This window comes from Pan troglodytes, chromosome 4 (assembly GCF_028858775.2).
Source record: "Pan troglodytes isolate AG18354 chromosome 4, NHGRI_mPanTro3-v2.0_pri, whole genome shotgun sequence".
NCBI classification, from domain to species: Eukaryota; Metazoa; Chordata; class Mammalia; order Primates; family Hominidae; genus Pan; species Pan troglodytes.
This window is the reverse complement of record NC_072402.2, coordinates 144,756,130-144,783,810: the sequence shown is the minus strand read 5'-3', so window position 1 is coordinate 144,783,810 and position 27,681 is coordinate 144,756,130. Positions and strand designations below refer to the sequence as shown.

Sequence of the window (27,681 nt, the reverse complement as noted above, 5' to 3'; positions counted from 1 at the left end):
CTCCCAGAATGCTAGGATTAGACGGGTGAGCCATCACACCTGGCTGAGAGTAGGTATTTTATCTGTCATGTTTACTATTGATTCCCTGGCACCATGCACAGTGCCTGGCCTAAGTAAGTATTCAATAAATATGCTCAATAATGAACGAGTATTTTAAAAGAGGAACATCGTATGTGGGAGTCTGTAAGAGGGGGATTTGATCCAGTCTGAGGCATCAAGAAACCTCTCCCTGGAGATATGGCACTTTATTTAAGATTAGAAGAATGAGTAGGAATTTGCTTTGCTTTGACTTAAAAGTAAAAACCTGGGCAGGCTCATCCTGATTAATATTAAATAAGCTAATTTTTTTTTCCTGGGATTTAGTTTCTTTCATAGCAAAATGAAAAACTGTGAGGATGAAACTTCCCCCAAAAGAGGTTGTAAAAACATACAAAGAGAGAATTATCAGGGTAACTTTTCTGTAAGACGTGGGCTTCAGTGAGGTAGGCAACAGGACTGGAACCAGTGAAAACAGGCAGTTAGGAGACTCCAAGTCTATTGGCCCCAAGGCAGGGGCTCTAGCTGGACTTCGCAGGGCAGAAATGGTTGCTTCTGCTCTTCCAGGAGGTCAGTCTAAAGAAAAGCTTAGAGCAGCCTAGTTCAGAGCACAGCACTCAAGAAACTCCCAATTAATTGCTTGTTTGCCACTGTCAGAACCTGACATGCGGAAATCATCTGGAGAAATTTCTTGTCACTGGACTCTGCTCTGCCACACTCAAGGGGCCTTCTCACATGGCACCTAAATGGGTCACCTTTATCTTTCCTTTCTCTGAGGCTGCTGGTTTCCCTTTCAGAGACCTCTTTCTGCTCTGGGGCTCTCCCTCCAGAAACCTCTGCCATTGCTTTAGATCCTCCCTTCTACTTATAATGACACCATTCCTCTCCTGGTGACCCTGCTCTTATCTGTGATGACATTAGGTATATCCGAGACTAATGCCACTTACAGAGTTAATGACTGCTAACTCTTCATTTGCTATGCCTCCCAGTAAGATAATTGCCTTTTAACAGGAGGTGTTTTTTTTCATTTTTTATAAATAATGCCTAATGCAAAAGCATGGATCTGTAACATTGACTTTTTGGGGCTTTATAATCCCAAAGAATCTTTTCGTATCCTCTTCCTGCTGTCATAGCCCATATGTGGCTTTATTAAAACAGTTCATTAGTCTTTCTTTTTTCTGGAATATGCACTTCTTTAGAGCAGGGGTGGTATCTCATATCCTATGTTGCCATCACTTAGCCTGATATATCGTCAGGGTGGCAATAAATTGTTGGATACATGATTTAGGACAAGGGTATTTGGAAAACTTTCCGTTACCCAAACTTGTCAAGCCAGAGCATGAAATTAAACATCTTACTCCAGAGGTTCTCAAACTTTAAAGGAAGAATCACTTCTTATCCCCAGGGAATCTGGATCCATTGGCTTGAGGACTGTGAAATCTGCATTCTTCATTAGCTCATCAGGTGATTCCAGTGTGGAAATATGAGATCTCCTGTGGATAAATTATTATATTCCCTCAGCCTGTTTTCTCTTCTATAAAATGGGATTGCTGAGAGAATCAAAGAGACAAGAAGCACACTGAAACAGTTCAAATGGTGCAGTGCAAACTACCTGCAGCAGATTCACTGTCCAAAGAAATTTCAAATTTGTTCTCTCTGCCTCTTGCCCATTCTGCATGTGGGTAGATAGGTGCCTAGGCCTTACACTAAATCAATCATTTTAGATTTCAATTGAAAACATATTTTCAATCGAGGTCAAGAGGTATTGGCTGGTTTGGAGAGGCCTATTTGGGACTTGAGTTCTAGTCCCATTGTTTATTTTGCTTCTAATGGAGAAGACACATTTTGTTTGTTCTGTTTTGTATTTATTGAGTTATTTGAGGATAGCTATGGCCAGCATCCTCAGTGAGTATTTTTTTCACTCAGGAAGTAATTACTGAGTGCCTACTATTGACTTAGAAAGTATTCGCTAAGTGCCTACCATTTATTTAAGACTGAAATACACAATTAAAGTTGAAGCATGTCTATCTATAAATTCCATAATGCCTTTGTTTGAATGATCTATTCCAGCTTTATGATAGGCTCAAATCCACTTCATTTGTGCTGTAAAGGACCTTCACGCCCACATAAAAAGTATAAAATATCTTCCAGAAGCTTTACCCGTATATATTGATTTATCCATTCATCGATTCACTTACTCACCTAATATTTACTATCTACTTTGTGCGGGCACTAGGTGAGGCAGTAGGGATATAAAGATGAATTAGACGTTGATCTCCCCCTCAAGAGTTTGTACTTTCATTATTTAGATAAGATAGGTAAGTAAATAAAGTAATATGCTGTAATTAAGGGCTGATACTACTGTTATAGACAATAGTAATTAAAATTAGGAAGCACTTACAATGTGCTAGACACTGAGCTAAGCCCTTTATATGAACTATCCTATCGTATCCTCAACAGTGTCGTTTAAGACTCTATTATTATCCTTGTTAGGCCTGTAATGAGGCTAAAATATGTTAAGTAAGTTGCCCAAGATCACACAGCAAGTCAATGTCAAAGGCAGGATTAAACCCTGGCTGTCTAACTGCAGCCTCACTCCTCTTAAGCACATCCCCTCTTCAGCTACTCTTAGGTTGGTGTATGGCATAGAAGCTCAGAGAAGGCTAACAGCAGCAACATTGGTAGTTTATCACGTGCCTGCAATGTGCCAGATCTCTATGCTTATTGTCTCACTTCTTTCAAGAATACATGAGGAAAACCTTGTTATTGTTCCCATTTTATAGAAGGAGAAACTGAGGTTTGCAGTGTTAAAATTTGTTCATTTCTACCTGGCCATTAAGTGAATGCACTGGGATACAAACTGTCAGGGTCAGGTTGAACCCAAAGCCCACACTCCTTCCACTCCCTCACTGCTGGCCAGAGGTTAGATATGAAGTATCTCTTAGGGAGACACTCCTGCATATAGTCTTCTGTCACTAGTTTGAAATTACCCACAAAAACAAACCAGACCACTTAGGCACTGTTTAAACAGCACCTTACTTAGGATGGCCCTCCCTTGCCAAGTCCCTGGGTCTAAGGAGGTTATATGATTATTGCAGAACTAAATGGCCCGACACTGCCAGCAGTTTGTCACCATGCCATAGTAGTCCAAGGGCCAGAGAGGTGGCATACTGGTGGGGGAATGGATTGACATGACCATGGTCTGTCCTGGCACTCTAATGACTTTGTTTTTCCCTCCTGGGGAGACCAGCACATTTCTCCAATGCCAAGTTAAATATTTTTGTAAGGAAGAGAGCCCATAAAGGCTTAAAAATTATTCCATCAGATTTTCAAGGCACACTTTTATTTTATTTTTAAAAATCTTTCTCAGGGAAATGTTGGTTTTCTTTTATGGACATTTAAATCATTTCCTTGTGCCTCTGAATGCAGCATGAAGGACATTTGACTCTTTCTCTTCATTATATACAATAGTGTCTTTGACAGAACTTATAAACCCCAAACTGAAGCCCTGTGCTTTCTTGCCTTCCAGTGATAAGGTTTCCAAAGTCATTATTATTTCATGGGCCAAAACCAAACCAATTCCCCATCCCAAATTACTTATATCTTGTGGTTGGTCATGTCCTTAAATAATATCAGTCTATCTGTCTCTGTCTCTGCCTCTGTCTCTCTTTTTCTCTCTCTCTCTCATTTGAAATCTCAGTGAGAGTTTTGGTAAAGTTGTGTAATCCTTGTATCAACTTAGTTTTTCCATGTTTTTTAATGCCATCAGGGTTCACAGATTGATGAAGGGTCAGTTCCTTTGGGTTTAGTCTCTATTCTTGCGTTGTGGCTTTCTATTTGGAGAGTGAATAACTCAGAACTAAGTTATTGCTTCACTGTTAAGGCTGGCAGGGGAAGAAAGAGGCAGTAGTGGAGCACAGAATCTATCTGTGTTAGCCCTCTGTCACCGACTACTCAATCCAGCTTTTGGCTTCACCTAAATGATAAATGGTCCTATTGTTTGGGCTTTAGTATTTTAAAAAATAGAACTAAATCTAGATTAAGCAAGGACAGAGACCCATTTCATTGCACTGTACTTTAATATTCCTGAGATCCATGGCATTACGGGTGGCTCCTTTTAACAGCCATCTCTCTCCAGGGCGGAACACTATGCTGTCTTTGTTTCATCTGATCTTTCAGCTAAATAAGAGATGGTCACTTATCCTCACTACTCCCATATCCTGCTGGATTTCTCTTGCGAAAAGAGAAACTCACCACACGGGAAAAGGTAGAGGTTTCAGGCAGAGCATTTCAGCGTGTGTTTACAGGCAGGACTGACTTACTCAGCAAATCCTGCTCAGAGGAGCTTCAGCCAATGAAGAGGCTATATCCCGGCTTGCTTGGGGGCTTCTGAGTTTGAGCTGCATGCAGAAATGTAAGGCAGTGCTTCCTGGCGCTGATGGCAAAATGGGACCCATCTCCAGTTATTCCTCGGGCACCCCAGCTTTGCAAATCTGGGAAAGAACCTACATAAACATATTGGTGATGTAGCCAGCTTAAAAGGCCGAGAGAATCCTTATGGATTCAGGAGACTGTTTTTTTATTTAGATTTTTATTTTTTATTTGGAAGATGAAATGCTTCTCTCGTTACCTGCCTTACATCTTCAGACCTCCGAACACCATCCTTTCTTCCAGCTGCCACACAGAAGGTACAGACCAGAGAGGGAGAGTGTCTGGGTGGGTGGGAAAAGTGGGCTGGTGTCTGACTTCCCACGGGTTCTGCTGATGCTGCTTTCTGTAGCTACTAGGTGACTGTCATTCCTGGCAAAAGCTTGTATCCAACAGACTTAGATCTGCTTCTGAAATCAGTCTGTCTTGTACAAGGAAAGGGAAGTGTTTTCTGAAGAACAGAATAATGTTGCAAAGGTAATCTCAAAGCTGACACAGCTAATTAGAAAATAACTCAGAAATATTTTGCCAATTTTCCTTGTTTCATTTAACATGCAAACAAGTCATTGGAACCAGTGTCAAGAAAACAAAAATCAGTAGGTGCTGCCACATACATCTGTCCGAGCTCTCTGTTTTGTCACTGTCTGTTTGATAACTTGGTGCATACCCAAGAAAGCAATTAGCAAAATAGAATTAGCTTAGTACATCACTGTGGAGTGTTGATTGTTGGATTGGTTCACTTGGAGTCTGTACTTGGGTTACAGAGCAGTAAGAACACAGCTGACTTTCAGCACTTACATGAAATGTGGTTTCTGGGGGTCCTAAGTTAATGCTTTAAAGAGAGGGTAGGCTGAGCCTTCTACACCCTCCCCATTTCCTGTTTTTTTCTGGGGACCTTCTCTGCTGCCTTCTAACCTAGCATGCTATGCATACGTGTATGTTTGCCTTGTAAACATTCTGGCAATTCCCTTTCAGCTAAGCACTGCAGAATTCCACATTTCTATAGTCAGAAGCTGGTTGTATACCTTCTATATGTGATGTGCCTGTGTTTTAGATCTGACATATCCTAGAAAAAGAACAATTTCAAGAAAAGCAACTGGCTGGACATTTTTAAGGCTTGAGGATTGTCCTACTAGTGGTATTTGATTGAAAAGGGTTGAGGATGCTGAGGTGTTGTGACTCCAACTCATGTCTAGCCACACTCTCTTGGAACTGAGCTGGCGACCAGCCTGTTCTGAAAACCCACTCTTGTTTTCATCCTCCAGGTAGAATCCTGAGATTGGGGGCTGTGTGTTTATAATGAAGGAAGCTTGTATTATATCATAAGGTAATTTTTTATCCGTACCTTCAGGGAAGGGAGTAGACATTTGGGATCACCCTTGAATTGAGACTGAGGGTGGTATTTTTCATAGACATTGATATCATAGACTTTTTTTTTACAGTTGGACATTTCCCTTTAAAAATTTATTGGTGGCAAAAGGAAATGGTCCACTGAGAAATCTTTTCTTCCTCGTGGAGAAAAACTTAGTAAGTCCTTATCCATAGTGAGGGGAGGAGAGGAATGAAAGAATGGCATGGACTAAAATCTCCAGGAGAACTTTTCAAATACTAAAGATCTAAAGCCGTAGAGAAACTGCCTCGATGACTTTTGTATTTCTGATTGGTCCTCCTGTCCTCTCCTGCCTGCTTAGACTTTGAAAATTTAAACACTTGGTCTACTCAGTTGCTGTCTTGTGTATTAATTAAACGAAACATTCTATATCATATAGAAAAAAACCTGCTACAACAAGAACTTTTAAAGTTGTTTGTGAAAATTAAATTTCACTGATTTATTTCATTAAAATGGAAACCTCATTTTGCTTATGTCAAAACAATTTCTGCTTCACCCACTATCACCAGATTTCAGGGTGGGAGGGTGGAAAGGCATGTATTTAAATTTGTTGTAAACCTAATAAAGACAATGGGTAAGGAAAATGGCATTTGCCAAACATTAACATCGTGGAGGAGGCTCTGGGACATAGTGGAAAAGACATGAGTTATGTACCAAGGTACCAAGAAAGCAGTGCCAGGTCACTTAATTGCTCTATGCCCAGTTTTATCTATAACAAGGATGTTGAGATGAACTGTTACCACTGAATAAAGTTCTTTGTAATGCTCCGCACATGATAGGTGCCATCTGTTTTTGAGTCCCATGCCCCACGTGTTTTCTTAGATATTGAAGTTTGCTTTATTTTTCACATTACCTTAAGCAATGAGTGGTTTCCTCAAACACATCACTTTGCCACCAGAAACTGGTTACACTTACTTAAAGTTTGTCTGGGGAAAAAAGTGATCAGTATACATCTGAGGTTGTGTGTGTGTGTGTGTGTGTGTGTGTGTGTGTTTATATTGTTGGCAATCATGTCACCCTGTACTCTGTGCTAGAAAAAAAATATGACTGTGAACTTCACATTTTATTAATTTGAAAAAGTGCAGAATGAATAGTGTGTGAATATCTCTGTGAAAGTCAAATAAATACGAATAGCCCAAACAATCTCCTTAAGAGAAACTCTAGAACTAATTTAAGAGCTTCAACAATTTCTGGGCTTCTTAGGGGATAGAACCATCCTAATTAGAAAACTTGGCTTGTCTTCCCAACTTCTCCTTGTCATTGTTTTTGTTTGTTTGTTTGTTTTATTTTGTTTGCTTTTTTTGTGTGTGCAAGTGTTTTTTTTTTAATGCAGGAAGTCCATAGGTTTTGAATCTTAGCTCTGTTACATGTCAACTGAGAGATATTGAGAACTTATTTAACCTCTCTGAGCCTTAGTTTCCTCATTTAAAAATATAGATAACAATACTCCACAGGATAGTTGCGAAAAAATACATTCAAAATGACATAGCACGGTGATAATAATAGTAATAACCAGCGTTCACTTGTATTTAGTGTATCAAAGGCATTATCTAAGCACATTATATATAGTAACACATTTGTATATAGGGTAAATCAACAATATGTGGTTCACAACTATTGGTTCCTTTTTCCTCCCCTGCCTCACTCTGAGCCCTCACGCCTGCTTTTTCATACATTAGAGGAGATTTGGTTCTCCATGTAGCAGTCAGAATAATTTTTAAAAATATGATTATCTTACCACCCCACACTCTAAAACACAAACACTCACATTTAAAACCTCTCTATGGTTTCCATCGCAAGCGGGGCCTGCATATTCTGAGCCCCGCCCGACTCTCCTGCCTGAGGTCAAACATACTCCATCTTGCCTGGTCCCCAGACACACAGGCCTTCTTTGGTTCCTCAACATTCTCCCTTCCACCATAGACTTTTGGGCTGCTTTTCTTTTCCTTCTGCCCCATTGCCTTGTTAATTCCAACCTTCAACTCTCAGCTCAAGCTCAGAAGCCATCCTGATGATCAGCTGATCACAGCTTTTAAAGAACTGGGTTTCTTACTTCAAAGCACTTACCCTAATTTGTCATTATGAGCAAACCAATGTGACTGTTTTGTTAGTCTCTGTCTCCCTGCTGTACTGGAAGCAGGACCCACATGTAACTGTTGTACCTCCAGAACCAGAACAATACCAGGCACGTTATAGGTGCTTAGTAAATTTTTGTTGAATGAAAGATGACAAATACCAAGGCTGTTGTATGGATAAATTTCCAAAACCATATGTGAAAAATATTCTGAAAAGCATTCACTCCTACATGCATGAAAATTGTTTTCATCATTGTGGCTTGGGGAGCTTTCTGTAACCATACTTTAAGGAACTAGTTTTATTATAATGTTCTTTAACTTGAAATAAGAAGATACAAACAGAAGCCAGGGCAACCAAATAGTGCAGATCCATAATCAGGGTTTTGCAAAGAGGATTGGACTGTCTTTCCTTCTCTGTGGACCTCATTAAGGAAGCACATAACTCCTTCCCCTTGGTAGGAGAGGATTCATCTACAAAAGTAGTATCAGAATTGGAGAAACAAAATTCCAATCATAGCTGTAAAGAAGCCATTCAAGCTGGGTGTGGTGGTGGGCCCCTGTAGTCCCAGCTACTTGGGAGGCTGAGGCAGGAGAATTGCTTGAACCCGGGAGGCAGAGGTTGCAGTGAGCCAAGATCACACTACTGCACTCCAGCCTGGGCGATAGAATGAGACTCCATCTCAAAAAAAAAAAGGAAGCAAAACAGAAATGAGAGAGTCAGTGAAGTATAAGGAACCTTGCCTGATACTTTCTGGTGGACCTAATTTGGCACCAGGCACTGGAGGGCCTGTTATTGTTATCTAAGAAATCAGTAGGGACACTTTCTTTTCCTAAAGGGACAAGGGTACTGTGACTTGCCACATGCTTCTTCCTTTCCCAAAATTGTCTTTATCTCATTTCCATGCTGCTAATCTCTACCCATGCTTGAAAACTCAGCTTGAGTCAAGTCTTTCTAGGAAGATGTCTTCAACAACTCCAAAAATGAAGTTGTTATTATGAGTCACACAAACCGCAAGGAGACTGGAAAGAAGAAATAAGAAGCAGCTTCAGCACCATGAACCCTGTGGACCACTGGCTGTGTGCTAAGGGCTGTGCCTGGCCCATCTCATTCGCTCCTCACAACAGTCTCTCTTATTAAACGCCATTGTCTCCATGTTATAGATGAGGAAACTGACTCAGACGCAACCTATTCAGAACCACAGCTAGTGAAGTGGTAGAGCCAAGACTCAAGTCCAAACTCTCTGAATCCGAAATTGGTACTCTTAATCTTTATATCACACTGCACATTTCCTTCTGAGTATGAGAACAGCCTTCGGATTACATTGAAACAGTCTATTTACATGTCTGTCTCCTGAGTGGCCAGAAGCTACTTGGGCACAGGAATTCTGCCCTACTCATCTTCAGTCTTGGCATCCCGGTTTAGTGCAGAGCTTGACTCTGAGTAGATGCTCAAGAAATCCTTCTTAAATGAAGGACTCAGTGGGAGGGTGGGGAGAGTGAATAAACAAACTGACCCATATTCTATCAACAATGCTCCTTCAAGAGGAGGACATATCTTAAAGCAAGTATCTTCCAGTGACACCCGGAAGCATGTTTGCTGGAAATCTACACACACACACACACACAGAGGGAAAAATAACATCATATTTTTCTAATTCTTTGTTATATTATAAATAATAATAATACAAGAATAAGTAAAACATAGGATGCATACTATTTGCTAGGCACAATTTCACCGTGTGTATATCAATGTAGGTATGGATGCGTGTGTGTGTGTGTGTGTGTTTATCCCTAACAATTCTATAAGGTCAACACTGTTATCCTCATTTTATCCATGAGAAAACTGAGTCACAGACAAGTTAAGTAGTCTAAGTTCACACAGCTGTTAAATGCAAGGGCTAGGATTAGAACCCATGCAGTCTAGTTCCAGGGTACATGCTAAGAATGGGTTCATTACTACTATATTTTGTACCTTTTTCATATTTATGGATTCTTATTTTTCATGTGTTTGAAATTCTCTTCTCAGTCCCTTTCACATATTTAGAACCAACCCACTCTTCACAGCCCACGTCAAATGCACCTCCACCCACAGCTTTCCCTGACTACTCATTTTCTCATCCATCATTCTCATCTTATAAATGCACACCTACATTTAAAGTCTTTTCCAAGTGCACACGGCATTTGTCTGTAACATGGAAATAGTAATGCTCAACTCAAGGAGTTATTGTGAGAATTAAGTAAGACAAAAACCTTACATTGTTTGATATTGCTTTATGTCTGAAACATATTTTTTTGAATTTTATGTACAATGCATGAATTATCCCTGCTTTCATCTAAGGCCAAGCCTCCACTTTAAGCTGGGTCATCTCCCCTCTCTCTTACTCAAGCACATCACTCCTGCACTTGTTCCTACTCTGTCAGCACCAAGGTTTTTCTCTCTACAGGATCACGTTTTGCAGTCCACACACATGCTATAAATCATCTCATTTTAAACACTGATCTCATGAGCCTGTATCTTCCTTCACCCGCTGCCCCATCACCTGCTCCTCTTTTCAGAAAAATGCCTTGAAAGTGTCATCCACACTCACTGTCGCCACCTCTCCTCTGATTTGCACTTTCTATCATGCCACCAAAATTGCTCTTGTGAGAGTCACCAATGACCACCACATTGCAGAGTCCAGTCATGCCTTTGCAGGCCTCTTCCCACTGCAGCCCTCAGCAGCACTGACAGATGATTCCTCCGTCCTTCCTAAAGGGGTTTCTTGTCTTGGCCTCAAAACCCACTCTTTCTCTCTGTTTCCCTCTCCCTTGCAGTCTCAGACTCCCTGCTGGTTCCTTAGCATCTTCCTAAACTGTAAATATTGAAGCCCAGGAATCAGTCTTCTCCTTAACATATACTTGCTCATAAGTGATCTCATCCACTCCTATGGGCTTATATATCATTGATTTAATTTCTATATCCAACTCCAATCTCTCACCTAAAATGCAGACTTGTACATCCAACTTCCTAGCCAACCTTTCCAATCAGATGCATAGTAGAGATCTCAAAACACACCTGTTGATTTCCCTCCTAAAAAAAAAAAAAACCCTGTTTGTGCAGTATTCTTCTCCAGCCTAGGAAATAAGAGGGAACTCTGTTCTCCTAGAGACTCAAGCCAAAAACATTGGAGCCATCCTCAATTTCCTTCTTTCTCTCATATCATTCTTACAATTCTATGGCAAATCCTTTGGGCTTCACCTCCTAAAAATATCAGGAATCCAATTGCGTCTTATCACATCCATCATTCAAATGTTTCTTCACCAGAGAATCCTTTCCTGGCCTTCCTATGTAAAATATCACACACACACACACACACACACACACACACATGCTCACTTCCTTTCTCTCAAGATCAATTTCTCTCTCTCTCTGCCTCTCCTCTCACCCCCAGCTACTTTTACCCTATTTATTTTTCCTTCACAGCCCTTATTTTTACCTGACCTGTTATACATCCATTTACTTGTTTTTTGCCTGTCCTTTCCCACTATAGAATGTAAGTGACATGAAAGCAGAGGCTTTCTCTGTTTTATACATTTCTATATCTCCAGTAGGCAGAACAGTTTCTCCCACATATTAAGCATATAATAAATATTTGTGGATTGAAAGCACGAATGTATGAGTGAATGTTTATATAAGTCTTAGTAATAAAGTAGGGGAAATGGGTTTCAAAACTAGACAAACCTGAGTTCCAATCTCAGCACTCGTAATTACCTGCTGGATGACCTTCCATTACTCAACTGGTGTATTTCCTTCTCTAATGAAAATATATCAAAGTATTGTTATGAGAGTGAAAAAAAAGTGTTGTAAAACACCTAGCATAATGCCTGTGAATATTCAATGAATGGGGCATCATATTCTTCTTTCATATTTCCCATTGCATTCACCACAGCAATAACCAACGATAGTCCATTAAATGTTTTGCTTACCTACAAAGCCAGCATTTATTGTAGGCTCAATACTTGCCAGGCCCTGTGCTAAGTACTTTACAGTTACTATCTCTCAAAAATATTATGAGATAAGTACTATTCATTTTCCCCATTTTACAGGTGAGCAGATAAGACACAGAAAGGCTGAGTAACCTATCAAAAACCACCCAGCCAAAATGTGATAGATCAGGGTATGCAACCATACTGCCTGGCTCCAGAGTCCAGGCTCTTTGCTGCCCTACAAGACTGCCTACAACATTTCAGGCATTGTTCTTAGCACATGGGTAATTAAAAGATAAAAAACACTCATCTGTACTTTAAGGTACAGTCTAGCAGGAGGGAAAAAGGCATATGCACACAACTCTAACAGTAGGTTTTAACCCTGGCTATGCATGAGAATCACCTTGGCAAATACACAGGGCTATCTCTACCACAGCCGTATTGAATTAAATCCCCTGGAACTGGGCCCCAGGAATCTCAGTTTTTAGCTTCCCCAAGTGAATCTTACGTACAGTCAGAGGTGAGAACTCAACAATGGCCAAGGTAGAGAAATATACTACAAGGGAAGGACTCTGGGAGAAAATCTCTCTAAAATGACAGTAGATCTGCAGCTGAAAAGAGGTTACTTTTGGTGAAGGCTTCTGATATCTGGCAGAAAAGTGGCTGCCGTGGGAAGAATCAAGGTCACTGTCATCCACCTAAGAGTTCAGTGAAACTCTATGTTGAGCAATTATTTGCTTCAAGGTAGCTGTGAATTTGCTTTAAGAGTTTATATTCAGGTATTGGCTAAAACATCTACCTAATACACAGAAAGTCATTTTATTTCCTGGCCTTTAATTTTATCATCTATAAAAAGGAGGGGAAATTTTGCATATATCAGACAATTGCTTTGGTGAGTAAATGTGATCATTCATACCAAGTATATAGTGTATTACCCAGTGCAAATTAAGAACTTAATAAAAATTAGCTATTATTAATACTCTTTATATTAGTAGAGGCCCCAGAAATCAATTCTTGGCCTGTGTACCTTTTGGGGCGTGGAGTTTAAGAATTTTTTTTTAAATTGACAAATAATTATACATATTCATGGGGTATGTAGTGAAGTTTTGATACCTACCATGAACAGTGACCAGATTAGGGTAATTAGCATATTCATCATCTCAAACACTTATCCTCTCTTTGTGTTAGAAATGTTTAATATTCTCCTCCCACATATTTATAACTAAGATATTATTGTTAACTATAGTCATCATACAGTGGTATAGAACACTGGAACTTATCCCTCCTATCCAGCTGTAATTTTGTGTCCTTTAACAAATCTCTCCCTATCCCTCTCTATGCTTGTGTGTTTTGATACAGCATGGTAATAGGAAGAACCCTGGGCCTGCAGTTCAGGGTCATCTAAATTCCAGTCCTCTTCACATGTGATGTCCCTTGAGAAATTGGCTAATCCTGCTATGCCTCAGAGTCAAATGACAATATAATGAAACTTGGTGGTGTTGGTGTCAGATTAAGTGATATGTGCTTTGGGAAGTATGTCCCCATCTTAAATCTTCCCATATTAAATCAGAAGCTGGGAGTGGTAACCCATTTGCAGGAGTTTCTAGTATAATCCATAAGGAACTTAGCCGAGGGAGGACGCAGACTCATGTTTAATAAAAACCAACTGAGCACCAGGCATTCTCCCTGTGTTATCACAGGAGGATGATTATCCTAAGTCTGCACGGTATTATCCACATTTTACAGGTAAAAATAGTGAGGGAGGACTAGTGATATGAAATATTTAGTTGAAAATGCCTTTCACTTTGGAATCAGATAAACTAGAGTTCCAATTATGACTTAAAGTTATTTATCCTCTGAGTGTGTTTTTTCTTCAACTTTAAAATAGAAGTAATAACGCTTTCTTTTCATGTTTAATTGTAAGAATCAAGACATTGAAAGCAATGTGCCTGGTAGCCACCTGATAGATGGCACCTGTACTTACATTGACAATATCTTTACTAGGTCTTACCAGCATGACATCAAGCGTCTTCAATTGCAAATCTGAGGTTCCTCCCACTTTGCTTGTTCCTAGCAAAAGAGGCTCCTGTTTTCATTCTTTGACTCTTTCAACCTACATCACCTTGACTACTGTTTGCCTGTAACATACACTGATCAGTGCTCTTTTGATTTGTGTTTCTGGATCTATTTTTTTTCTTTGGTTCTTGTGCCCCAAGGCAATTCCTTCATTTTCACTCAATTTTATAAAACTAATAGAAAAATCACCAGCAGTGAAATCATTGCCATCATTAGAGGGACTGGCTCATTAGTTTTCTGAGTCATTGTTTCCTCACTGGCAGATTGAGCTGAGAGAAAAGATGGGCTGAGAGGGCCAAGGCCTTTATCTTCACAAGTGTCTGCAAAAGCACAGTTAGTAGAAAAAGCAAACAGGAGGCAAAGAAATATATGACTTCGAAGATATGTATGAAAGCCTGCTCTGGATCTTATTGTTGATACACGAGAATGTCACTTTTTGGGAAATTTTGGGAGCAAATTCAGTATTCTGTCAACTGCCTTGTAAGAGCAGTTATTCATTTATTTATTCATTTATTCAAAAAATACAAACACACACATAAAGAACATCTCTATTATGTGTCAGATATCAGCTGGGTGATGGGTTCACAGGTAGTAAAAATAGATATGGTTCCTGCTCTTATGGAAGGCAAATAAATTAATCTAAGAAATTAATGTAAACTGTGACAAATGCAGCAGTGGAGAGGATATGACATTAGGACAAGATCTAACGAGGCTTTATTATGCACACGAAGATCAGGAGAGCTTCCCTAAAGAAGTGTTACTTGAGCTGAGATGCGAAGGATGAGTCAAACTTAACTAGGAAGAATGAGAAAGAGGATATTTTAGGCAAAGGAGAGTACATTTGCAAGGCCCAGTCCCCAGAGGGTCATAGTGAAAGCAAGATTCTGAGGGAAAGCCAATGTAGCTGGAGCACAGAGACCAAGATGGGGTACAGTGAAGATGAAGCTATCAAGTGATGTGACCCTGTATGTCTCTGTAACATAAATTACAAAGTTTCATCTTAACCCAGAGAGCAACTGTAAATTATCGAGGGGTGTACATTTAAAAATATATATATATCATATTTGCGGCATGAAAAGATTTTTGGGACTGCTGTGAGGAGAATACATTAGAAGAGCTAAGAGCAGATTAGCACTCAGTCATGCATCGCTTAATGATGGAAATATGTTCTGAGAAATGCATATTAGGCACTTTCATCACTGGGGAATCACAGACTGCTTACACAAACCTAGATCATAGAGCCTACTACATACCCAGGCTATATGGTATAGCCTATTACTCCTAGGCTACAAACCTGTACAGCATGTTACAGTCCTGAATTCTGTGGGCAATTGTAACACAATGGTAAGTATTTCCAGACTTAAACATATCTAAACATAGAAAAGATTCAGTAAAAATACAATTTGAAAATCTTATGGAATCACCATCGTATATGTGGTTGATTATTGACCAAAATGTCAATACTGGTCATGTATTGACCAGTACATGAATGTATTTTAAGGGGTGGGACACACAAAACAGAGATAAGTGGTCACTAGAAACAGTCCTTACTGTTACATTATGTAGAGTTGTAAATGGCTCTAGGCATGCCCTCAAATTCCTGAATGTCTATCTGTGACTGTATCTGAATAGAACTGCTTTATAAACATGGAAACCTGTTTATTGTCTTGACATCCAGACAAAGAATTTTTTATTCTCAATAAGCAGTGGCAGAAACACATTCTGTTCTGTTTGGAAGTAGCAGTAAACATTCCAGGCATAGGAGTGAATTTGCTCTTCCAGGCAGACCACTTGCAAAAGCATGATGTTTGGAAGAAAAGGAAAGGCAGACTTAGGACAGAACCACTAAGAATGTTTTCATATCATGTTTATTCAGCAAGATATAGCTGCTGCGTCAAAGCCTCCATCTAGAATTGTGCATATGCTCTGCTGCTTATATTCCTATAGAAACAGCAAGGCAGCCCTCTCAGGGGAGTTGACCAACAGTCAGTCTTACAAGCCAAGGTTAGGATGCCACGTCTACCTTAATTAATAATCCTTTCATCGTCCTACAACCCAGATGACAGGATGCTTAAGCATGTGAGTTGGAACCCCAAATGTAAAATCCTGCAGAAGCTTAAAAAAAAAAAAGCATGATACTGGCTGTTATGAATTTGTGAGTTCAAGCCCTGTCTAAAGGCAACACAATTCACTTTTTAAACAAAAAAGAAAGAAAGAAAATATATTGTGCAAGGAAAACAGAGCTGCCCCAGTCCTGTAGCACACCTATTCCCATCCCATTAGAAAGAATTATAAAATTTCTATGCAAGAGAAGACTTCTGAATTCATCTATGCCAGCCCTTCACAGGTGCCCTGAACCCCCTCACAACATTCCTGACCTGATAGCAACAGAGAGATTACTCCCTCTCAAACCTGGCCATTCTACTTCTGGACAATGCCAAGTATGCCTAAGTCTTTAAATTGCACTGAAATCTATTTCTTAGAACTACCAAATAAGAAACCTGAGGCCCTTTCCACATGAAAACTCTACATGAGAATGAGGAGGGTTTTCATACTCTGTACAGCCTAAAGATTTCAAATTCCTTCAAGCAGGGCCCTATGACTTCAGGGTGGTAATAAGCATTTAGGTGGCTAGCCCTATTCTAATGTTTTAATGTATTAGCTCACTTAGTGCTAATTACAGTCTAGTTAAAGGAAAGCATTTATTGTCCCCATTTTACAGATGCAGACACCAAAGCCCAGAAAGATAAGTAAGTTGCCCAAAGTCACATAGTTAGCAAGCAGGGGAGGTGGGATTTGGACCCAGGCAGGCTGGCTCCACACCTCTGTTCTCCCGCTTCTGAGATGGAGGGAAAACACAGGCTTTACTGTTACAGTCCTGCATTTGAATAAAAGCTCCAACATGTCCCCTGGCCAACTGACTGCCCCTAAGTAAGCCTCTGTTTCTTTATCTGTAAGGTGATGGTCATAAAGCTTACTTCAGTATTGCTGTGAGATTAAATAAAATAATGCATGCAAAGAAGCAGCACAGTGCCTTGCACATACTGAGCATGCAGCAAAGTCTGAGGAAGTAAATGGGTGAATAATTAAATAAAGACCTCCTGGTCCTACCCTCCTGTATTAGTTTGCTAAGGCTGCCATATCAAAATGCCCGAGTCTGGGTGGCTTAAACAACAGTAGTTTATTTTCTCACAGTTCTGGAGGCTGAAAGTATCAGATCGAGGTCCCAGCAGGCTGGTTTCTCCTGGGGCCTCTCTCCTTGGCTTGCTGACGACCGTCTTCTCAACTGAGTCCTCACGTGGTCTTTTCTCTGCGTTTCTCTTCTTGCAAAAACACCACCAGTCCTGCTAGATTAAGTTCCCACCCCTAATAACCTCATTTAACCATAATTACCTCCTTAATGGCCCTATTATTAAATGCAGCCACATTGGGGGTTGGGGCTTCAAACTATGACTTTGCAGGGGGACACAATTTAGTCCATAGCACCTCCCTCCCAAAGCTTTCTTATTCTTTGCCCCAATTCTCAAGCAAAAGACCTATTTTAGGTTGTCTTCAGGAGTTCAGCCAGGAACAGGGAGTTACAGCATAAATAAGGACAAAAGACTAAGAACAGGTGTATAATATATTATCACTGCAAATCATTGTTCCACAATCCAGACTGTATAGTATTCTGCAGCCTAGACATAACGCAAACAAGCTACAAGGTATTAGCCCCTGATCTCCTCTAACTCCTCTTCACTCACCTCACTCCAGCCACACTGGACTCATTGCTGTTCTTCAAACAGACCACATACGTCCCCTCTCCAGGGCCTTTCTACTTGTGGCTCCCTCCGTCTGGAATGCTCTTCCCTCAGCCACATGGTTCTTTTCCTCACTTCTTTTGTCTTTGCACAATCATCCTACATACAGGCCTTCCTGCCTACTTTGTCTGAAAAGCACACCTCCCATCACTCACCCTTCATCTCACTGCCTAGATTTTCTTACTACTTGACATATTATGTATTTGTTTGTCATTTCTTTCTCTTGCTAGACTGCTGGCTCCATGAGAACAGGGACTTTGTGTTTTTGCTCATTATTTTACCTAGCATATAGTAGTGAATGATAAATCTTTGTTGGATGAATGAATAATCATCATGGTTAGTAGCAGCAAAAGGCTAAAAGTTTTTGTTTACCTTTTTCTAGGACAGTAGTTTCCAAATGTTAGCTACCATAAATAAGAATTATCTACAGTACTTGGCTTAAAATGCAGATTTGTACTCAGTAACCAAAAATCTGGGTAGTCCTATGGCATTTTTAATTAGGAGATCTCAAAGCAATCCCCCACCCTGTTGTTGTACCTGAGCGAGTTATAGAAAACGCCACACTTGGAAACGAATTGAGTCCGCTTATTTAGCCTGCAGCCAAGAGACGGCTAATGCTCAAAGTTCTCTCGGCCCCGAAGAAGGGGCTAGATTTTCTTTTATACTTTGGTTTAGAAAGGGGAGGGGGGGGGGGTCTAGTTAAAACAATTTTACAGAAGTAAAGTAGGCAAAAAGTTAAAAGGATAAATGGTTACAGGAAAGTAAACAGTTCCAGGTGCAGGGGCTTTAAGACTATTACAAGGTGATAGACGTGGGGATTTGGGCGTTATCAATCGGACGAATTCCTGGGAACTGTGGATATAGCTCGCCACAGTATCTTATCAGTTAATTGCATTCTTGGATGTGCTGGGAGTCAGCTTGCACAAGTTAAATCCTTGAGGAAGGGGCTGCCAGTGAAAGAGCCAAGATGGAGTCTGTCTGGCTCTCTTAGCTAAGGGAGGGTCAATTCAGGTGGAAGCAAGGCTAGGTGATTAAAGGAAAGGGAGAGTCTAAAAATAGCGTTAGTAAAAACAAGGTTGGGCATTACACTGTCATCAACAAAGCTTTGTCACTGAGGTGTTAGACACCATGAAGCTATGGTAGAAAAGGGTTAAACAAATGAATAAAAAGCAAATAATAAAAATAAAGAAAATGAAGGTCTGAGGACTTACAGCCCCCCTAAAGCTCTGAATCAGTAGATCCTGAGCTGAGCCCAAGAATCACTGTCTTCAGGAAGTACCCCAGTGCCTTCTAAGGAAAAAACTCTAAGTGTAATACTTCAAGAAACTTTGTCCTAGGATGACAAAATTAAAAAAAAAAAAAATGGCACCGCTGAACTTTGCGTAGTCTCCTCCCTCCTTCCATGTCTAGTTCAGGGTATGGAAACTCTGGACTTAGCACCAGGGAACAATGATGGTGGAGAAAAGGGGATTAGATGTGCTGTTTATAATGCCCAATTCTCTAAGTCTCAGTTGGAGAGAGCATAGCTGCAGAATGCTAAAAGAAGGGTCTTACAGGTGAACTCAGAAGCAAAGGAACAATGTCAATTTTCTCCCTTGCCTGTGAACAGAGCTATTTTCTAGATGGCTGCTACAGCCTGTGAGGAGAGGAGGGCACCCACTGGCCCTTGGCAGTCCTCATCGAGTCAGACAGCCAGAGTTGGAAGTGACATGGAAGCCCTTTTTAGATCCTGCCCACCATCTTGCAGAGCGGTTAACCCAAAACCCTTGGGTGAGCTACCCAAAACCACACAGAGAATTAGTGTAAACTACCAGGACTGAACCAGCCTGTGGACTCCAGAGTGGTGTTTTGGCCTCTTTACTTACATGCAAAGTGGTTTGACTGTTTCTGACATTCCTGGGAATACCTTAGAACAATGTGCTGACCTGAGTAGTAACTCTGTGAAGAGGGGAAAACACCTCAAGGATACACTATAAAGAATCGACTACCTTTCACTTGGCAGGCTTGTCTTGATAAGCCCTCAGGAGAGAACCAGCCTCAAGGTATTTTTAAATGGCTGAGGGAGGTATGTGTAATGGCACTATTATTTTACAGTTTTTTTTTTTTTTTTAAGGAAACTCATCTTTCTTTGAAATTGGCCCGATTTACACACAGAATGAGCTGAAAAGACTCTTTGCTGTTATTAAGCCTTCAAGAATGTTCTCATAAGTGCTACCTTCCCCACACTGAGTACCTAACAAGGTCATTCAGGGCCAGGGTATATGTTACATGTTTGCTCATACTGAGCCCCTGAAGCATCACTAAGTAAAGGGCCAAGCCTGAGTATTTTGATCTCAGGGCTGGGTATTTGGGACAGTCATTTATTATGAACTGGTTCTCCTACAATTTCTCCAGTCCAATCTCAAGCATGACCCTATGCCAGCTTGCATTTGTCCCTGTCTAACTGACCTGGGCTAAGCTTTCTGTACCTGCTGGGAACAGCCTCCTCCAAATTCACTTTATTTGCAGTATTTCTAGTCTTCTGTTTGGAAATTGTTTTAAACTTTGATTCAGATAAATTAGAGCTGAGATGATAAATGGAAATGATCCTATAGGTGAGGCAGTGGCCAAAGCTCTCATTACAATTCTCTGTTGATCCTCAGATATGCTAGGGTATCACACAAAATTATTTATTTGAATAATTATTTATTTGAAACAACATTATCAGGTCATAGCATAGACCTCACCAAACTGATTAGAGTTTGAGGCTTCCAGTGATACCCAATGTTCATTTAAAAACCCACTTGCCCAGCAAGACCTGATTTTATGGCATGGAACAAGAAAGGCATCTTCACTCCATGAATTTTAGCTTTTTATAAGTGAAGGCTCTCAAAGCTTGCCACTTAACAGGGTCAACAAATGAAATAAGATATGTAAAACATCTAAAACAGTGCCTGGGGCTTAGAAGGGACTCAATAAATGTTTCATTCTGCTCTTCCACTTGCCTTTGTCTACAGAGGAAATTTAGTGTTGGGCCATTTGTTGGTCCCTTTATTAAGTATTACTTGAGCACCTACTATGTGTTCAGCATGCTTCTAGACACTGAGTACAAAGCACTGTAAAGGACAGATGGATCTCTGCTCTCATCTTACATTCTGGTGGGAGGAAATGGTTGATTAATCATGGCAAGCATTAGATCCAAATTAAGGTGGGAACTAAAAATAAGACATGAACAAGCAGATTCAGATAAAATTGAATTGATGAACTTGCATACACTTAACTGCAGAAGTTGCCTCCAAATTGGTCCTCCTGCAAGTAGCCTTCATAGATGGTCTCCGTGGTAGGTTTCTGAGCAGTTGTGGCTAATTTGGGTGCTTACTGGTAAGTATTTCTCAGGCCCCAGTTGCAGATCTCTCTTTTCCCATCTTGTACTCTAATTCTGCACAGAATGTGGGCAGATGCATGATCCTGCACAGAAGTAGAGCCCCCCGGGATCTATCTGGGTCTTCAGACCCAAGGGACAGCATTCATTTCTTCAGTGTTTTTGAAGTCTCTGTGGTGTACAGGCAGAGGTCAGGCTCTGGACCAATTACAATGAATACTGCCACCCACCTCATGGCACTTGCATATTAGTAGGGGAAAATAGCCATGGGGAACATCAGTAACTTTTAACATAGTGATAAGGGCTGGGAACATAAAAACAGGGTAAATCATTATAGTGACTGAGGGGTGATGGGCTACCAGGAATTGGGCAGACAGGGAAGGCATCTCTGAAGAGGTGCATTTGAGCTGAGGCTTGACTGATGGGAAAGGGTCAGCAATGCGAAGAGCCCAGTGGGGAGCATTCCAGGCAGAGGGACCTGCAAGCACAGAGGACTGGACAAAGGCTGGAATAAATTCAACGTAGTATTCAAGGAATAGAAAGGTTGTTGTGGAATACTGTATCTTTTCATGGTGGGGGTTGCAGTTTTGTTTAAAAAAATCAATAATCTCAAATACTTAAGCCCTCCTATTTCATTATACTTTTTAAAGAAGCAGTGTATCTTAGCAGTTAGAAAACTTGGATTCTGGAGGCAGTTTACTTAATCCTACAAGGGGATAATTTGGCCCTAGATCAGACCGCCTGGGTTCAATCCTGGATTTTTCTACCTACTACCTAAGTGACGTTGAGCAACTTACAGAATCTTACTGTGCCTTGTTTGCCATTAAAAAAAGATAATAATAATCCTATTGCACAGAAATCATTTGATGATAAACTGGGATAATGAACATAAAGTTTTGACCAGCATAGGGAAAGTATCCAAAATATGTTGGCTATTATAATTCCTTCCTTGTTTCCTCTAGGAGTTCATTTTCTTGATCATTGTTGCCATCCTTTTATCGCATCAGCCACTCATTGAACAGAATTCTAAACATAAAGTAGAAAATAGTTTCCCAAGAACTTTATAATTTGGGTGCAGTTGAAATCTTTGAAAAGTTATCAATGTAATTTAATAAAGGAAGTGTTTAAAGTAATTTAATAATGTCACTTAAAATTCTCATTAAATTGATTCTAGGCCCTGGAGAATTCAATCCCCAGGGGACACTATATAGTATTCCTCCATCAAACTCGTTCTCCTTTCCCTGATTTTTCATAGCTTTTATCATCCATTCATGTTACGCATTTACTTATTTTGTTGCTTAACTTATAAGAATGTAAGCTCTATGAGAACAAGGATTTGGCCTGCTTGTTCAATGAGCCATCCCCAGTTCCCTCTGATAGTGTTCAAATAATAGAGCTCAATAAATTCTTGTTTACTGAATTTATGTCTCTATACACCCCTAAAAACTATACCAGGAAGTGGGTTTGCTAATGGGTCAAAGAACCTTGGTTCTAAAAGTATCCCATAACACAATCTGAGTGCCAGCTTCTCCGTGACCCAGGAGGGCAATGATTCGCCAACAGGAACTGATCTAATAAATACAAAACATTATATAACTTTATTACTCATTCCCTCAACAAACATTTATTAGGTCTTGACTTTATGCCAGGCAGAATATTAGATGCTGGTAAACAAGGGTAAATAAAACAGAGTCCCTGGAGAGTACAGTCTTGTAGTTAATCACTCTAATTCTTATAAAAATTAATATTATCTGTTCTTATGAATCTGAAGACTAGAACCTAGAGAATAAATAAAGCCTTCTGGCAATGTGCCTATGAGTGGGCAGTCAGGAAATGCTGCTCCCAGTCTGACTCATCCCTCCTCACACCACTCTTAGGGTATTGGTGGTTTTCAGTACTATTCTGTGCCATTCTACAGATGGCGTAGATACATATCCCATGATACACAAAAGTTTCTTGCTCACTCAACACATACTTGTACACACACATACACCCCAATGTAAAATTCTCAAAATGAATGTTAGCACCAAAATGAATGTTAGGAAACAAATAACCTGAATACATAAATGTATTTATGTATATATTGATACACATATATATTTATAATTACATACCTATATATACATATACATATATGTACATACACACACACACACCCCTTTGTCTGTCTCAGAGATTCAAGGATAAATTCCCATTCTACTTTTTTTTGCCTAACAATTTACTCACATGTAGCTATGTTTTTCTTGCATCATAATGCCAGAAGTCACTCTGTCTTTAGCCCTTTCTGATTTGAATACTGGTTACCTAAATAAGCCTGTGGTATAGACTCTTTCAGACAATTGGTTCCACAGCCCCTGTTGCTGTGATTTAACTATCTTAGGCAAAAATAATTTTTTTTTCCCTGAAGCTACTGTAGTTTCCTTCAAGAGTTGTATGCTGGAGTGGTTAAACTCTCGTTAGACTGCCTGGGTTCCCTGTGCTCTACTGTATGCTAACGTGGGCAAAGTTACTTCACCTCTCTGGCATACAGTTTGCTCATCTAAAAACTTGAGTCATAATAAGACTGTATAGGATTAACGTGGAATTAAATGAGCTAATTCATGGAGGGGTTAGCAAAATTTCTGACACATTTCAGTAGCTTAATAGAATTTGTTGATTTTCTTTTTCATACTTCCTCTCCACTGCAACCATCACTGGCTAATCTAGACACAGATTAAGCCATTACTAAATTTCACAAAAAGTCTTTCTAATGCTATGGGTCAATGGATTTTAAGGGCAGGGTTAATCCTCCAAATGCGTAAAATAATTGCATTTAATCAAAACCACAATGAAATATCATCTCACAGTCAGAATGGCTATTATTAAAAAGTCAAAAACACAAGAGATTCTGGTGAGGTTGTGGAGAACAAGGAATGCTTTTACCCTATTGGTGGGAAGGTAAACTAGTTCAACCATTGTGGAAGACAGTGTGGCAATTCCTCAAAGTCTTAGAAGCAGAACTACCATTTGACTCAGCAATCCCATTACTGGGTATATACCCAAATGAATATAAATTGTTCTATTATAAAGATATATGCATGTATATGTTCATTACAGAATTGTTCACAATAGCGAAGACATGGAGTCAACCTAAGTGCCCATCGATGATAGACTGGATAAAGAAAATGTGGTACATAGACACCATGGAATACTGTGCAGCCATAAAAAGGAATGAGATCATGTCCTTTTCAGGGACATGGATGGAGCTGGAGGCCATTATCCTTGGCAAACTAGCACAGGAACAGAAAACCAAATACTGCATGTTATGTCTTATAAGTGGGAGCTCAATGATGAGAACACAATGACACATTGGGGGAACAACACACACCGGGGTCTGTTGGAAGGTGGAGGGTGGGAGGATGGAGAGCATCAGGAAGAAAATAGCTAATGGATTCTGGGCTTAGTTCCTGGGTGATGGGATGATGTGTGCAGCAAACCACCATGGTACACGTTTACCTATGTAACAAACCTGCACATCCTGCACATGTATCCCTGAACTTAAAATAAAAGTTGGAAATTTTAAAAAATAATCACTGTACTTTATACACAAAATAGTAATATAGAACACTAAAATTCTAAGAAAATCCATTGAGAAAAAGCAACATTTATTACAACACTTTGTGAAGTGATTTAGCGTGATTATATTTTTATAGTACCAAACAACCAGGTAGAAAATTAAAATTTTAATCAATTATCTAGACATCCAAACTGTTTTTTTTTTCCCTTCAGTTTTCATTAAAACATTTGCAGTTATATTAAGACAGACTCTTGGTCTTTGAGGTTGTTTATCTTCCTAAGATTTTTCTTAACTATTTTTCTCTTTCCATTCTCTCCTATTTCAAACTAAACTCCTTGGCAGATGTAAATGACTTTCTACTTTGCATGTAATTTTGTTTCTTGGATAACAGCATAAATGGGTCAAGCTAAGCCCCAAGATTAAATGGTCAAGCAAAGTCAGTCTTTCTGATTTTCCTGAACCCAAAGCCTTGAGAGTCTACTTATTAGTGGGTTGTTCTAACAGAAGACAAAGGAATTCAGAGAGAATGACCTGACTTTGGTTTGTCCCTCTGATATGGTTTGGCTGTGTGTCCCCACCCAAATCTCATGTCAAATTGTAACCCCCACATGTTGAAGAAGGGAACTCGGGGGAGGTGATTGGATCATGGGGGAGGCCTTCCCCCTTGCTGTTCTCGTGATAGAGTTCTCATGAGATCTAATGGTTGAAAAGTGTGGCACCTTCTCCCCTCACTCTCTCTCTTTCTCTCCTGCTACCATGTAAGATGTGCCTTGCTTCCCCTTCGCCTTCTGCCATGATTGTAAGTTTCCTGAGACCTCCCCAGCCATGCAGAACTGTGAGTCAATTAAACTTTTCTTTATAATTTACCCAGTCTCAGGCAGTTATTTATACAATAGCAGTGTGAGAACGAACTAATGCACCTTCCTTCTGGGAATGATGTTAAATGAGCTGAGTTCAGAGATTGCTACAAAAGTTTTATCTGGCTGTCATGATATGAAGTGTTCTCTCTCCCTTCCTCTTCCTCCTCCCACCCCACACCTCCCTCATTCTACCACCATCACTGATTACCAAAAGGGTTGTTTAAAAAATGTTTCAGTCATCAATTACCCAAAGTCTTTCTTATCATTACCTGGTTCCTAAAGTTCACTTGAGATAGTAAAATGAAATACTGGTTAGCTTTGTGGTCTTGAGAAACTAATGGAAACATTCCAAAACTCATACATCTTATCTATAAAGTACACATTATAATAGGATCTAATTTAGAGGGTTGATGTAATAAATAAATGAGATAATCTAGCACATTGACAGGAATAAAAGATCAATTGAACATATACAATCATTATTATTACAAGAAATATGTAATAGTTCTATACGAAGAGAGAGGGTATAGGGAAAAAATTATGGATTTTAAACTTTACTTATTTCCCTTTAAGTAAAGAAAAAATAAACATGGACTCATTCCAAAGAAATGACATTTAGAAGAGCAGTGGCATGAGAGCTTGAGAGTATATTCCTTTCATTGTCATTCACTGCGATATTCCACAGATAAGTAATAAGGACCTACTATGGGTCATTATTTTATTATGGGTCACTATTATTTTAGATGCTGGGAAAATGGTAATGAATAAAACAGACAATAAAAGGAAAAATATTCTAAAAAATAACTTGAGTTAGCTATAAAAAATGTGAAGAAGATAATACAGGATAGTGTGATAATGAAAGATTGAGTGGCCATTAAATATGGTGGTCCAGGAAGCTAAAGATTTGAAGGACATGAGGTCATCAGCCATACAAAAACCAGGGGAGAGGATCTTCTAGACAGAGGGAAAAGCAAGTAAAAGGGACCTTAAGCAGTAATGAGCTTACTATGTTAGCATAAAAGAAAGCAGAGCAGTGTGGCTAGAGCTTAGTTTGCAAGGGGAAGAATGATGAAGCCAGAGTCAGTATGGAAGGTAGGCGCTAGGCCATATATGGCCTTAAACACCATAGTAAGAAACTTAGCTTTATTTTCAGTGTAATAGGAAACCTTTGCAGTTTAAAGTAGGTCAAGGACTTAATTTTTTTTATTTTTAAGGTATTTGGTTGCTGTGTAGAGATAAATGATAGGGAAACAAGAGTAGGAGGCAAGAATACCAATAAGAGGCTATCATAGTTGGTGGACAAGAAAGGACAGAGGCTTGGATTAATGCAACAGCAGAGAAGATGTAAAGAAATGAATAGATATTGGATCAATTATTTTGGAGGCAGAGTTGATAGGATTGCTAGTAAATTGGATAAGTTTAAGTATGGTGTCAATGAGGGAAATATGAGTGGCATCCCTGTGATGAAGGCTTGACTTGCTATGTAGCCTTATAGATAGCAAAGAATGAGGATGAATCATTACCTCCCAACCCACCATCTGTCTCCATCCCAAACCCCCTAAAACCTTCCCAACCCCATTCCAGTCAGAAGTCATCTAAGCAAAAAGAAGTACAGTCTAGCTATGAGTATCTTCTCAGGTTCATTCCACAAATAGTCATTCATATCTGTTACTATGTTCTAGACTAAGTTATGAGTACTGGTCATACAGTAGCAAGCAAGATAGACACACCTCTGTTCCAGTGCAACTTATGTTCTAATGGGAGAAGTTAGTAAGATTAACTTTGAGTTGTGTATCATCCCTCCATGGAGTGACATCAAATAGGCCATGAGTTTTGGGAAGAGAACAGAATGAGAGGTATAGATGGTAGTTAAAGCCATGCACATGGGTGGTTATTAAGAGAAAAAGTAGAAATTGAAAATAGAAGGAGGCCCAGGACCAAACATTTATTGGCCTGACTTCCTGGTCAGTAATCTTCTCTACTGTTATAGTACAGCAGCTTTTAAGTCCACTGATTGCATTCTTAATTTGAGTATTTAACATTTATTTTATTAACCTAAGGTTTTCATTTGTCACTATGGCATGGTCTCATAATTTTCAAAAAATCAAAAAACAGTAGATGTTGGCGTGGATG

At 39.7% G+C, this 27,681-nt stretch overlaps 1 protein-coding gene across 17 annotated transcripts in view; it reads left to right on the top strand.

The window, feature by feature from the left end:
- PPP2R2B (protein phosphatase 2 regulatory subunit Bbeta) overlaps positions 1-27,681 on the top strand; it is a 495,140-nt gene that overhangs the window by 24,006 nt on the left and 443,453 nt on the right. For 3 of the 17 annotated variants that reach the window (XM_063811569.1, XM_054684657.2, XM_054684653.2), the window contains exon 3: positions 25,452-25,523. The exons of 10 other annotated variants lie outside the window; for them this stretch is intronic. In XM_063811569.1, the coding sequence (XP_063667639.1) occupies positions 25,514-25,523 (10 nt within the window). In that variant the 5' untranslated portion in view covers positions 25,452-25,513. Of the gene's footprint in view, positions 1-4,427; positions 4,725-25,451; positions 25,524-27,681 lie in introns of those variants that run through there. 4 more of the 17 variants (XM_001159546.8, XM_001159725.7, XM_054684658.2 and 1 more) reach the window with 3 other exon arrangements.